The 13522-nt window shown below is 38.5% G+C and overlaps 1 protein-coding gene and 1 long non-coding RNA gene across 2 annotated transcripts in view; one reads left to right on the top strand and one right to left on the bottom strand.

Annotated features, from left to right (window-relative positions):
• Nucleotides 1–13216, bottom strand: part of LOC134824693 (uncharacterized) — a 65678-nt gene extending 52462 nt beyond the window's left edge. The window contains exon 1 of the long non-coding RNA XR_010161457.1: nt 13180–13216. This is a non-coding gene — a long non-coding RNA (uncharacterized LOC134824693). The remainder of the gene's footprint in view (nt 1–13179) is intronic.
• Nucleotides 2068–4891, top strand: LOC134825147 (uncharacterized). Its single transcript, XM_063837290.1, has 6 exons — nt 2068–2274; nt 2476–2591; nt 2758–2919; nt 3692–3868; nt 4082–4244; nt 4497–4891. Exons 3-6 carry the CDS (start codon nt 2778–2780, stop codon nt 4696–4698), a joined length of 684 nt encoding a protein of 227 aa, XP_063693360.1. The 5' UTR covers nt 2068–2274; nt 2476–2591; nt 2758–2777; the 3' UTR covers nt 4699–4891.
• Nucleotides 13217–13522: the final 306 nt, after the last annotated feature.

The following is a 13522-nucleotide window of genomic DNA, read 5'->3' as shown; positions in this document are numbered from 1 at the left end:
TACATACTTTTTTAGAGATTTTACCGGCGTATCCTCTAAAATCACCTAATTTGTTCAATTTTAGGGAGGGGCACCAAAAGGGGAAGGGGCGCCAACAGGGGGGCGCCTTTTCGGCAGGGGGGCGCCAACAGGCAACGTTACGCCACTGGAAGCCAGCCTTGTCACTGTAATTTCTAATGAGGACTGGTTGATCAAGAAGTAGTTGGTTATTTTGAGAGCTTTTGTAAAAAGCATACTCCTCTGTGGTTTTGTTAAACAGGATAACCCCAAGTGAGATTTTGATTTTGAAAGAGTTTTTCTGTGCTTTGAAAATCGACTTGAACCGATAAATGAGTTCATTTGGTGAAAATTGATTCATTTTAAAATTGTATGTGTCCATTATGCGACCAAATTTGGTCGCTGTCTTAATGAATCGATCGTACTCCTCATGTCGTTAAATTCACCCTGTTCTAAATCTTCGTCATCTGCATTTTGTGAAGATGAGGCGGATGACTCCGGGAAACTGTTTCTAAGGTTCCATTCATGAAGCTCCTTATGGTCCTTAAATTCACCCTGAGGCACTCGCTTTCCACAATCTTTACACCGAATTTTACATTTGGCGGCATGCCGTTTCAAGTGATCAACACGCATAACTGAACCACAGTCGTTGCATTTAATCTTGATATGACGATTCTGAAAGGACCGACTGGTAATATGAAACACAAATCTCATAACAGAACGGGATATTTCATAAACACCACGTTTTGTTTATCAGAGGAAATCTTTAAGAATTTGTATAATAAACACCCTACGCGCGTGGGGTGGACTCCTGGGGTGGACTTTTATTCAGCGCGTATTTTGTAGCCTGTTCAACTTGACGTTTTGAATCGTTACTATCTCAATGTCACAGATACATAGAATGTGAGGTGATCATCTTAAAGAGAAGCGTCTCAGCTTTCACCTGGTGTAAAGTTTATCTTTGTTCTCAAAATATAGCTCGCTCAGTGTGCAACAGAAGTTGACATTACAATAACCACGTCCGTGACCGGTCGTCAGATACCGGAGTCTTGCACAAAATTGGGTCCCTAAATTAAAATTTTATGACACAGTTACGATGAACTAGTGTCTAGGGAAACATTTGGTGAAAGTTTCAACTCTCTACTATAAAAATAGCGATAGTTATTGAAGATAAACCGTGAGAAACTCCCTCTTGTCGAGATCTACGCTCTAGGAACTTCCCTTCTGTACCACGTGACAACGATTAGAGCGTCACGTGGCCGTCACGTGACACAAGTGCGCGCGTTGACTCGAGCATTCTCGTGGGAAATCCTGATTGCCTGATCGATCTCCTGGGAAATCCTGATTGCTACGGAAAGGGCTGACAACCACTGTTATTTTCGTTCCTCAATTTTCCAGTTCACTTGCTCAGTGCTGTCAGTTGTTTTTTGTTTGCCCTGCTAAATAAATTTCACTCCGTCATAATCCCCTACTCCCCTATCCAATGAACTGTTTCTGTTACAGCTGCCATTCTGTTGACTTGACCCTAACTTAGTCTTATCATTGTCACTTGATAACTTTATCCGTGTGCACTTTCTCGAAACTCACTTATCTTTGTCAAGACTAAGCTTATCTCAGATCTAAATGTTGCCTTAACAGACTTACTGGTCACTGCACTGGGCCCTCCTTTAAATGCAAATATCATATGAGCAGCCGATCGATTTATTGCTTGAACTGTGCATCCTTTTTTTTAAATACATAAGGTCAATTTTTCTATCGTGAAACTTAGTCACTGAAAGTGAAGACAACGCAATCAATGTTCCAATTTTTTAGAATTATGTCCGACATAATTCTAATTTTTGCTGTTACAGCAGATAGTTATGGTGAAATGGCACGCAGGAATAAGTCATCCCTGTCCTCCAAAAAGCACATGAAAAGGTACTTGGTAAGCCATGTCTTTTCCAATATCAAATCCAATGTATCACAATCTGTGGACTTTTTACTCAAAAACTAGATTGATTAATTGATAATTCATTGCTGATTGTTCACGCGCCCTGTATGGAAGTATAAAAATGGTAATCCGCATACTCCAGGAAGAATTGAAGCAATCTCAAGAGAAAAGAAGGGAATCTGGATCCTTCGTCGGATCGTCACAGAGCTTAGAGGGGAGCTCTACGCTTCACTGGCCATGCAAAGCAGGGAGAGTGACGGAGGCGGAGGCACTGCTGGCTGCTGGAGCGGACATTAACAAGCTGGACAGAGCGCAGTTGAACCCTTTCATGGACGCGATCAACTCAGGTAAATCATTTGACCGCCTTAACAATATGGGTTTATCTAACATTGGTAATAGTAGCAAGAGGTTTTAGTCATGCGTTTGATTACAGCACAGTGTGAAACCCTGAAGCATACGTCGAGCTCTAAACTCTGTTTTGTCTGATAATCAATTATTTGAATATTGAAGGATTAAATTTGGTAACTTGATGATCACATAATTAACAGGACAGGTCGACTGTGCTAGATGGCTGCTGAGGCAAGACGGTTGAAAGCTCCAGCCCGAGATATGGTCGTTTTGTAGGGAGAGGGGGCTAGAGTCAGTGCTAACAGCTTAACAGAAGGTAAAATCCTGAACTTTTGTTCATTGATTCTTTGAATCAATGAACAGATTCAAAGAATCAATGAACAATCGTTCAGATGTAAAAATTATTTATTCACTACTTTGCATTACATTTAGTTACAGGACTGACATGCGACATCCGTCGTTGACCTTTGTCTTTATTTCAGCAAGGTACGGAGAGCGATCCATGGCTGTCCCGATAGACCCACTCAGACTCCTGCCGGAAGATACTCCTCCGGTTGATCCAGATGAGACAGTTCTAGCAGATGATCAGTTACAGACTGAAGAACATATCCCACAGATCAATGCGTCAACATCTGCAAATGAAGGTACTTCAATCTGCTCTTCTTGTATATGTCTTTGTGCCTGCGTCTGTGATTGTACTGAAGTGTACTCTGTGTGTTTGTGCCTGTGTCTGTCTTTGTATCGAGTGTGTGTCTCTGATTGTACTGCGTGTGTCTGTAATGTAGTGTACTGAAGTGAACTATGTGTGTTTATGTGTGTGTGTCTGTGTGTGTATGTGTCTGTGTGTGTATGTGTCTGTGTGTGTATGTGTCTGTGTGTGTTTGTGGGTGTGTTTGTGGGTGTGTGTGTATGTCTGTGTGTATCTGTGTCTGTCTGTGTGTCCGTCTGTGTCTGTGTGTGTCTGTGTTTATGCTGTGTCTGTGTGTCTATGTCTGTATGTGTTTGTGGGTGTGTGTATCTGTCTGTCTGTCTGTCTGTCTGTCTGTGTGTCTGTCTGTCTGTGTGTGTGTGTGAGTGAGTGTGTGTCTCTGTGCGTCTGTGTGTGTGTGTGTGTGAGTGTGTCTCTGTGCGTCTGTGTGTGTGTGTGTGTGTGTGTGTGTGTGTGTGTGTGTGTGTGTGTGTGTGTGTGTGTGTGTGTGTGTGTGTGTGTGTGTGTGTGTGTGTGTGTGTGTGTGTGTGTGTGTGTGTGTGTGTGTGTGTGTGTGTGTGTGTGTGTGTGTGTGTGTGTGTGTGTGTGTGTGTGTGTGTGTGTGTGTGTGTGTGTGTGTGTGTGTGTGTGTGTTCTTTCATAGAAGTTGTTATTTCCAAGATACGAAATTCGAAAAGCTAGCATTTAGTAATAGACGAATTTTGCAGCTGATATCAGAATCGAAATGATGATGGTACTACACGAGATGCTCATGGAAAAGGTATCAGTTTGCTTTTCTCCTCCCACGAGCAGTACAAAGTGTGGGTTCAACTTTAATCTGATAGAAGACATCGTATGCGGAACCCAAGCCCGGCTATGTCTGTACATAATAACGAAAGAAACCGGTAAGTTTTTAATCATGTAAATGTTCGGCCGAACGTTTGCTTTCATTTTAGACTAGTGACGAAAATCAACAATCGTTTGCCAGTTTGGTTAGTAAAATCGACAAAAAATAGTCCATTCCCCAAGGCCATGATATTCGAATTCTGCCCGTTGAAATCGGCCACTCTGATTTTTATCATTGAACTTTGCATTGATGACATGTTCATTCTCTACAGGTTATGCTGCGAGGGCGTTTAGCTCGATAGATGTTGAAAATGCCCACAGCATTATAAATCATTTGGACCGCCGAGGGGTCCAAAACTCCTCAATCGAAGAGCTTAGTAGACATGTCAGCAACCTACAGAGACTTCAAATTCTCAGGAAAACCTCTCTAGGACGGTAATACATTAACTTGTTTAGTTAATAAATTTAATAAGTAGATTTTGAGTGATGATTACTCAATACTGATATCGAGGTACCATAAAAAGGGTATATAAACTTATCACTTATGCTTATATGCTTATACTCTTATACTATCAATGAATATCAAATCGCCTTCTCTAGTTATCAAACCCAACATAAATTAAATCTCGGCCTACAAGGACTATTTGATATTTACAACAGACCGAGTGAATGTCTCAATCTTTTCAGGAAGCTTTATACTCCGACATCCACAATTTACCACGCCCCTGAGATCGACAAAGGTCTTTCTGATAGATTGACTTCCAGCCAATTCGATCTATCGAAGCCGAGTGGGAAGAACAAAGAACTGAAACCCATGGTCGCAACGATGCTCCTCGCGGACAAGGGAGAGTTAGGGCCATCGGTGGTCACAAGACTGCAGAATATTTAGTTTTTTAAGCGTTGAGGTTGTCACGAAAGCGTACTGTAACGGGACTGTATCAGATTTGAGTGATTTAATTTTGTGATTCGCAGTTCACGTGATTTTATTGTGATCTTAGACTGTAAAAACTATAAAGGTTCAAGTTGAACTATCGTCGCCATGATTATGTATTTTGGAACTGTTCTCGTTGAAATTGCTTCGTTAATCAGCAGTCTTCCTTGGTTACCTTCTACTGTGTAATGCAGCTACGATCAACGATACTTAGCTAGTACATTCATAGTAACTGCACTGAGAAGAGTAAAAAATTTGAGCTTTGACGGAATAACATTTCCTTGTTTTTAGATACGGTTACTATTCTAGTGAGGGGTTCATAGCTGACCATTAAGGTCTTACTCACAATAATTTGTGCTCTGATATTGGCCGTACTGACTGCTGTTGAAAAAGCCACGCCATCAGATGCGCGTCACGATCAGAGTCCACCCCAGTAGACCCCACTACGTACAAAATTTGAAATTTTCCCAAAAACTTCTGATTAAGCTAGTTTGTTTTCAATAACTTTTGCAATATTAACAGTAGACCCTTCAAATTTTCACCAAATGTTTCCCTAGACACTAGTTCATCGTAACTGTGTCATAAAATTTTAATTTAGGGACCCAATTTTGTGCAAGACTCCGGTATCTGACGACCGGTCGCGGACGTGGTTATTGTAATGTCAACTTCTGTTGCACACTGAGCGAGCTATATTTTGAGAACAAAGATAAACTTTACACCAGGTGAAAGCTGAGACGTTTCTCTTTAAGATGATCACCTCACATTCTGTGTATCTGTGACATTGAGATAGTAACGATTCAAAACGTCAAGTTGAACAGGCTACAAAATACGCGCTGAATAAAAGTCCACCCCAGGAGTCCACCCCACGCGCGTAGGGTGATAAAATCGTTTTGAATAAAAATACCTTAGGTTTTAACGTTTCATCCTCAGCGTTCTGTTGATCTTTTCCTTCAGAGGAGGGTTCTTGAGATTCCGTAGTTGAGGGATCTTGAGATTCTCTCAATTCTTCCGTACACTGGTGACTTTCAAGTTCATCCTGATATTTTGTCAGTATTTAACCATGAGTTTCATAAAGTTATAAGTTGATAATATTTTAAAACGTAATCAGATGTATTTGAATGTGATCGTATCTATTAAAACCTGGCGCAAATAAAATTTAGTTTTCTTTATTATTGTAAGAGTCGTGTTTACACTCTTTCAAAAAATTGTAAAATGTACCTCGTGGTCAGCCAGAAATCCACAGTTCCTACAAGATGCCACCAATTTCCTCCTTTTTCTCGGGATATCGGTGTCAATATCAGACGGCCCAGCCACTTCATCAAGAACTTCAGGATGTATGAGGACAGAAAGCATAAAAATGATTAACCATTTGCCGAATAACCAGCAAATGAGTTTGTTCCACATTTCTATACACAAAGAAAAGCAAAGGAACGCAGGAATATATTCTAATCAGTGTCAATAGTCAACAAATGATAAAACGAACAAATGAGAAATGAATGCGGCTGTAGCGGTAACTTGTATATAACCTCGGTTGGCTGGCAGAAACGCTGTCAAGTTTCTTAGAAACAGTATGATCTAACACCTGGCTGCTCTAATTGATGTGGGTGGGACCAGTGGAATGAGGGGCAACATTTTCACGTGGACCTACGTAGCAACATATAATGTCTGATATTTTAGAGGTACCCTGATCATGTGGGGTACGATAATTGTTCAGGTGATCACTTGAAAACATTATGATCTAATAACACCGGGGTGATCTATACAAATTGTGATGTTAACAAATTTTTGAGTCACATTGATCCAATGCAGCTTCCACGAGGAACGTAATATTAGACCAATTATAAGGGTTAAAAATATTAATATGAGTCACTCGAGTGATCTATAGGATAACGGATTGTGTGCTTGTGACACATTATAACTTCACTTTGACCCACTCTAATCTGGTAAGATCGTTACACGATAAGATCACAAATTTGTACCGTGAGCAATGAACATGACGTAATAATCAAGTTACATCCAGTATAGTTTCTACATGGAACATGATATCACACTAGTTACAAGGACGCCGCCGGTAACATTACGTAATATGCTTACTTTCATTATGTGTGCCCCACTTTTTCCCAAAATGGCTATTGAAAAATGCATCATATACTACTTCTATACAGTAATCCCTGGCAAGAGGTCCCAACCATGCTTCCAAACAACAAACTTATCTGATCTTGCAGTTACTCCTCTAGAGAGATCAGTCACGAATCGACTGGGTGGAATCTTTTTCTCTCTAATTTCAGTCTCAGTCAGCTTGTGAATTTTCAGTAATGGGTAACCATACGGAATATCGGGCTTGACTAGATCTGAAGTGCTCTGTGAAAGAGTGTCCTGATCAGACTTCTGAATCAAACCAACCACACACTTAGACTGTTCACCACTTACATACTTCCGCTCCAAACCAGATGACCACAGCTCTAACAACCTCCCTCTCAAAGATCCAGTAGGATCAGTTTGCAAAGGTCTGTATCTCAAAGGGTCCTCAACTTTGGCAGAAGTGATATCCTTGATTATCTGAGGGGTGACAATGATTATCGCACCGCCCTTATCAGCCGATGTTATGGCTATTAAGCCATCCTTGACAGCCTTCTTCAACCACATATACCCTTCACTCTCATAGCGGTTCATATTAGATTCAAGTTTTCTTGGCTTGAAGTTGTCTACAAAATTGACAATGTTGTCTTTTGCAGACTTGATGGCTGGGTCTTCAAAAGAAGTACAAGGAGCTGTTACTGGTTTCTTCAGTAGCTCCATAGGAACTTCGTTATCCCGTGCTGAGTACTTAAAAACAGCTTTCCATGCTTGTTTGTTGGCAGCATTGTACCCATCTACTTTGAACTGCATCTCATCAAAATCCGGGCAGGGTCCCATATTTGAAAATGGGACAAAAAAGACAACGTGATTTTCCCGTTTTTTAATGCTATCTCCTGGAATATAATGTCGAGTATCATGCTTGTGCAGGAGCTGCATTTGCACTCAATATCTGTGTTTTGGTGACCCTCAGGTCCTTTGGTTACATACATTTTGTCCGAGACAATTTCAACTTTGACAATCCATGCTTAGAGGACAATATTATATTTAACTAATTCATTGTGTAAACTTGTATGTAATTGAATGATTTGAAAGATTTCAATAAATAAAAAAATCGTGTCTCATGCCATCCATAATGAAGTAAATAATTGTTAACTGAAGAGTAATTCCGTTCAAACTGTGACGTTTGGCACAGGAAAGTTTATATTCGAAAATTTCCTACTGAAAATCCGTGCAAGAAATATCATCTTCAATATCTGAAAATGGGACAAAAATGACTTAATAATGATTTGATAATGACTGATAATGACTGAATAATGACTGATAATGACCTACCACGAATGTCACCCGTCTGCAATAAAGCTCACAAAAGCCTAACTCAAATAAACTGACATTTATTTTCAACTTAATATATAATCAACATTTTCAGACGGTCGTTTATACAACAAAAATTTACAGTTGAATTTAGGAGACGAGCAGGTAAGGATGCAACTTAGTAGTCGTGCAGAAGAAAGCTGTGCTGCTCTTTCAGATTAGGTCAATTATAATTATCTAACTTTTAAAACAATCTCAAAATAGTAAAGAAACATCTTAATATATAGGTATATAAGGGACTGATAAGTGCCCAAAAAAACATAACAGTTCTCTGAAAAATAAAGGTTAATTATGAGGTAAATAAATTTCTCCACAAAACTCTGTTAAAGGCAGTAGCCCTAAGATCATAAAGATCATTAATATCACGTAATGGTAGGTTTCTTTTATTCAAATCATTTATAATAAACTTTAAAAGATTTTAAACTAATTTTATCAGTTACTTATAATTTTGTCAATCACTAAATTTTGTGAATTGGATGTTAATATGGAACTTAAATATGGCACCTTTTGCTGCGATTTTGTGCATTATTTTATCTGGTAGAGTTCTGTAAAAAACCAGCATTGAAAATTTTTAATTTAAGAACCTAAAGTTGCTAAATCTTACAAAACTTTATTGAAACAGAAATAGAGGGGACTGGGTGGGCCGAAATCGATTTAAAATAATTTGATTATTAAATTTAAGTATCAATGGCTTATTGTGCAGATATCTATTGTAGAACTTAATGCAATTTTCGTGGAAAAGTAGTACAAGTGCCGCGATCGTAGGAAAAATACGCCCATCAACTGAAAAGGCAGATATCTCCAAAATGAGATATCTGCTGAATGCTTTTGATGTTTAACAAAATAACAAGTAGAGATATGGGCAGAGAGAAATGTTAGTGCTAAAACTCTCGCCACATGAAAGCGTTAAACCTAAAGCTGGACCATGCGATTAAAAATGCTCCATTGTTACTATAAATACAATAGACTTATGTTAATGTAGTTTAGAATTAAGTTGGCGTTTGCAGTCATTCAAATTGATTTATTCTTCAAATAACAGAAATTAAATCTCATATTCTCGCTTCTAGACGCTGTCCGAAGCTCCACACTTAGCTTCAAAATTTTGTCACACGTATAAGTCACTCCTAGAAAATTTCAACTACAGAAACTTTATACCCAACTACAACTACTATAACACTTATCATTATTCACTAAATTTAATCTTCTAAAGTATGTGAGCCCCATTTGTCACAACAGTCATTGTTGTTTACACCGTTAAATTTAATTTCAGCTAAGTATGTACCGTATCGGAACCATGTCACTAGTCTACCCGCTGCTGTAATAGTAATAAAAGTATTTGTTGCGAGAACTGTATCAGGTATTTTAATCTAAAAATACGTTTCTCCAGACAATCTTCTTTGTATGATATGCACCTGAATTGTTATACTTGTTCTTGATATTAGTAAGCATGGCTCAAACATTGCACGTGTGTCTTGCGCGTGCACTTAAGTGCAAAAAACTATAAAGTTTTCGCAAAAGTTTTATAAGCGATATATTCTCTTTCATAGTTTACTATTATATTATTAAGCTTTCTAGAAGTAGATAATTTTCTGTTTTCTAATCTATTAGACATTTGCTTACTAGGCTTACTATGTATACCCTGGGGTATACCCAGGTAAACATTCGCATAAGTATAGTTATATTACTTTATTAATCTCTTTTTCATTGATCTGAGGTGTCTGGTGTAGTATTGCCAGATCCCAGTTCATTTTGTTACGGAGATTTACATGAAAATGAAATGAAATGAAATGAGGTATTTATATCCCGCTCATATGATTAACCAACAACACAAGGAAGAGGTTAACCATGTCAGAGCGGCTGACTGTGAGTAATGTGAGCAAATGTGTAAAATGAACAAAAGTATAACTCAAAAAGGCTTAAGAGAAAATTAAAACATCTTTTATTGTAAACACCACACTAAACTAAAAAGAAGGAGAAACCATACAATACGTGTAGGTATTATAAATGATAATACAGTGACATGATCAACAAAAAAGAGAGTAGAGATCAAGACATAAAATGGAGTGCAGTAAAAAATAAAAGCCAATGTGTCTTGCAAAGTGAAGACAAATGGGAAGAAAAAACATCAAAACTGATTATATAAATGGTTCTTTAACATTCGCTTGAAGCAGTTGGTATCAGTAATACATCTCAACATCATTGGAAGAGAGTTCCATGCAATCGGTGCATGGCTTGAGAAACGTCTGTCATCAACTTTTGACCTTTTATTCTTTGGTACCTTTAACATGAGATGGTCACCAGATCTTTTCGACCTGGTCATGGTGTTTGAAAGTTCTGTATCCACTACAGCCACATCTAGTAATGCTTTTAGGTAATCAGGTGCAGTACCGTGAACTGATTTGTGGGTTAAAAGACAAACCTTAAAGAAGATTCGTTGGTCTATAGGGAGTATGTGGGCCTTCTTATAGAAGGGAACCAAGTCCGTGGTTCTGTCTTCTATGTTATAGATGAAACGAACTGCCCCATTAAGGGTGGATCTAAGTTTGTTTAATCTGGTCTTGGGTAGATTCATGTACAGAGAATTACAGTAATCTAATTTAGATATAACCAGTTGTTTCACCAACATCAATTTAATGCCTTCATCCAGGTAACGACCAATTGTTCTTAAGTTCATCATTGTCCAGCTACATTTCCTTTTCACATTATTTATTTGTCTTTCCATGTTTAAAGTTTCATCAAATTTGACACCTAGACTCTTCCAGCTGTCTCCTTTGCACTCCGTAGGTAGAATTTCAGTGTTTCCGAATTGTAGTCTGACACTGAGTTCACACTTTTTTAGAACATGGCTCTTTCCTAACACCAGTAGTTCTGTCTTTGTTTCATTCAGTTTCATGTAATTGTTCACCATCCATGTTTTGATCTCTGCAAGACATTTGTATGTCCTGTCTTGGACATCAGTGAACTGTACCAAACGGTTTGGTTGAAACGAGATGTACAGTTGGGAATCATCTGCATATAGCTGTATATCAAGACCATATTTGGCAGCAATTTTTTGGAGAGCTTTGATATAGAGGATGAAAAGAATAGGCCCCAAGAGTGATCCCTGGGGAACTCCAAACAAAAGCTCCAAGAAAGTAGAAAGAGTATCGTCAATCTTCACACAGAAGTGTCTCTTCTCAAGGTAGGACTTTATCCATTGCAGTGCACTTCCAGTAATTCCATAGTCTTTCATAAGCTTTTCCAATAAGACTGTGTGGTCAATGGTATCAAACGCTGCACTTAAGTCGAGAAGTACAACAATAACAACATTCCCAGCTTCAATTTCTTTGTTAAGATCATCACACATTCTTACAAGTAGTGTTTCACAGCTGTGGTTAGGGCGGTATCCAGATTGGACGTCCGAGTAGAGGCTATGTGTCGTGAGATGGACGTTGAGCTGGTTAAGTACAGTTCTCTCTAGGATCTTGGAGAAGGCAGAGAGGTTAGAGACTGGTCGATAGTTACTGAGAATATCAACATCAGCATTTTCCTTCTTCAAAGTCGGCTTGATGACTGCTTTCTTCATATCTGAGGGAAAGATTCCAGTCTTTAAGGATGAGTTCAAGACGTGGAGTAAAATAGGTGTCACTTCAGCGACACAGTTTTTTAAGAGAAATGCTGGGATCGGATCCAAGCAGCAGAACTTGTTGGACATCTTCGATACCAGGTCTTTGAGTTCATCAGCTGTTATCTCAGAGAAATTATCAAAGATGAAGTCTTTATCAAGAACAGGATCTTTGTCTTTGTCTTTGTCTTTGTCTTTGTCTTTGTCGTTGTCTTTGTCTTTGTCTTTGTCTTTGTCTTTGTCTTTGTCTTTGTCTTTGTCTTTGTCTTTGTCTTTGTCTTTGTTGTCATGTTGGGTCTTTATCTTTGGCTTTACAGTACAGGGAGTTAGCCATGTGACCAAATTCCTGGCAATGATAACATTGGATGACATGAATTCGGTCTGTGACATGGTGTTCCCTAAGGTCAATGTGTACATAGTCTCTGTTTTGTCTGATTGACTCACGTACTGCTGCAGTGACACGGATGACAGCCGTTTTCTCTTTATCATCGAAGAAAACCACTTTAACCGCATCGTCTTTTTCAGAAGAGGACTTCAGTACTTCATTCTTTTCCAACAGTTTCTCTAGCAATGTATCCTTGTTTGTGATGTCAGAGGGAATATTTCGAATAGACAGTTTGGGGTCCAATTTCTTCCCTGGTTCGGACTTTGTCGATACCTTGTATTTATCTTGACTTTTAAATACCGTCTCAGCTTTGTTAAGTTGATCCTTGGTACTGAACTTGAAAGTCGCAGTATTTCCGGACACTCTAAAATTCTTCACTGGGTTTATTTTAAGGGAACCTTTCATTTCCTTTTCATCATCAATTGTGATAGGTTCTGCGTCTTCAGAGTCTGTGGTCTTTTTCTCAACTGTGAGTGTGTGTTTTTCTGCAAGCATAGTTTCTTCTTTTGCTTTCTTTTCTTTGGGTAGTGTTGCTACCACTGTATTCAATAAATCTGGTAGTATTGTGGGCAGTACTTCTGCTAGTACCTCTTTGAGCTGTGTCTTTATAATTTCCTTGAAATCTGGTGATTCCTGTTTAATAGGAGTTGTGGCTTGTTTTGTTCCTAAAACTTTTTGTGTTAGTTGGAGAGCATTTTTGGAGAAAGTGTACAAATCCTGGATAACAACAAACATCTCCATTTTTTATTTGCAGACGTAAGGTCATCAAATATCGCTGATTGAATAGTTACCTTAATCTTATTGTCATTATCATCTTTCTTACCTTTAAACAAAAGTGTATTGCGGTTTATCTTTTCCAATTGTTCCTCCATCTTTTTCATGTCCAACTTCATCTTTTCCGTGTCAAAAACCCTGCTAGAAAGATCAAGGACCGAAGGGACAAGTGACAAATTGTCAGTTCTTAAAAAAACTAAACAACTGTTTTGTAATAATTCGATACCTCAAATTATTTGTTATATAGTAGTGTTGAAAGTATTAAAACTAATGAACAGGAAGCAATGTAACAGAGTCAAAATATTTTATTGTTGCCATGAGGTGGCAAGTTCCCATTCATCGCAGTCCGATAGTTTCACTTCATCCAAATACAGATATCATGTTCAGTTGTGCTAATCATGTGCTGAACTCTTAGATTGGGTTTTGTTACATATAAACTGAATAATGGTCCCCAGGGTTGGGTGTCACTATATCAGATATCTTTCTCGCTGATATAACGAGTTTACCACGTGAACTGTGCACATCACACCTACAAAAACATTCTTCAGAACCTGTTAGTTGCCTAACCA

Source organism: Bolinopsis microptera, chromosome 13, assembly GCF_026151205.1.
Source record: "Bolinopsis microptera isolate Bmic1 chromosome 13, MBARI_Bmic_1.0, whole genome shotgun sequence".
Classification (NCBI taxonomy): Eukaryota; Metazoa; Ctenophora; class Tentaculata; order Lobata; family Bolinopsidae; genus Bolinopsis; species Bolinopsis microptera.
This window is presented reverse-complemented; position numbering and strand designations above follow the sequence as displayed.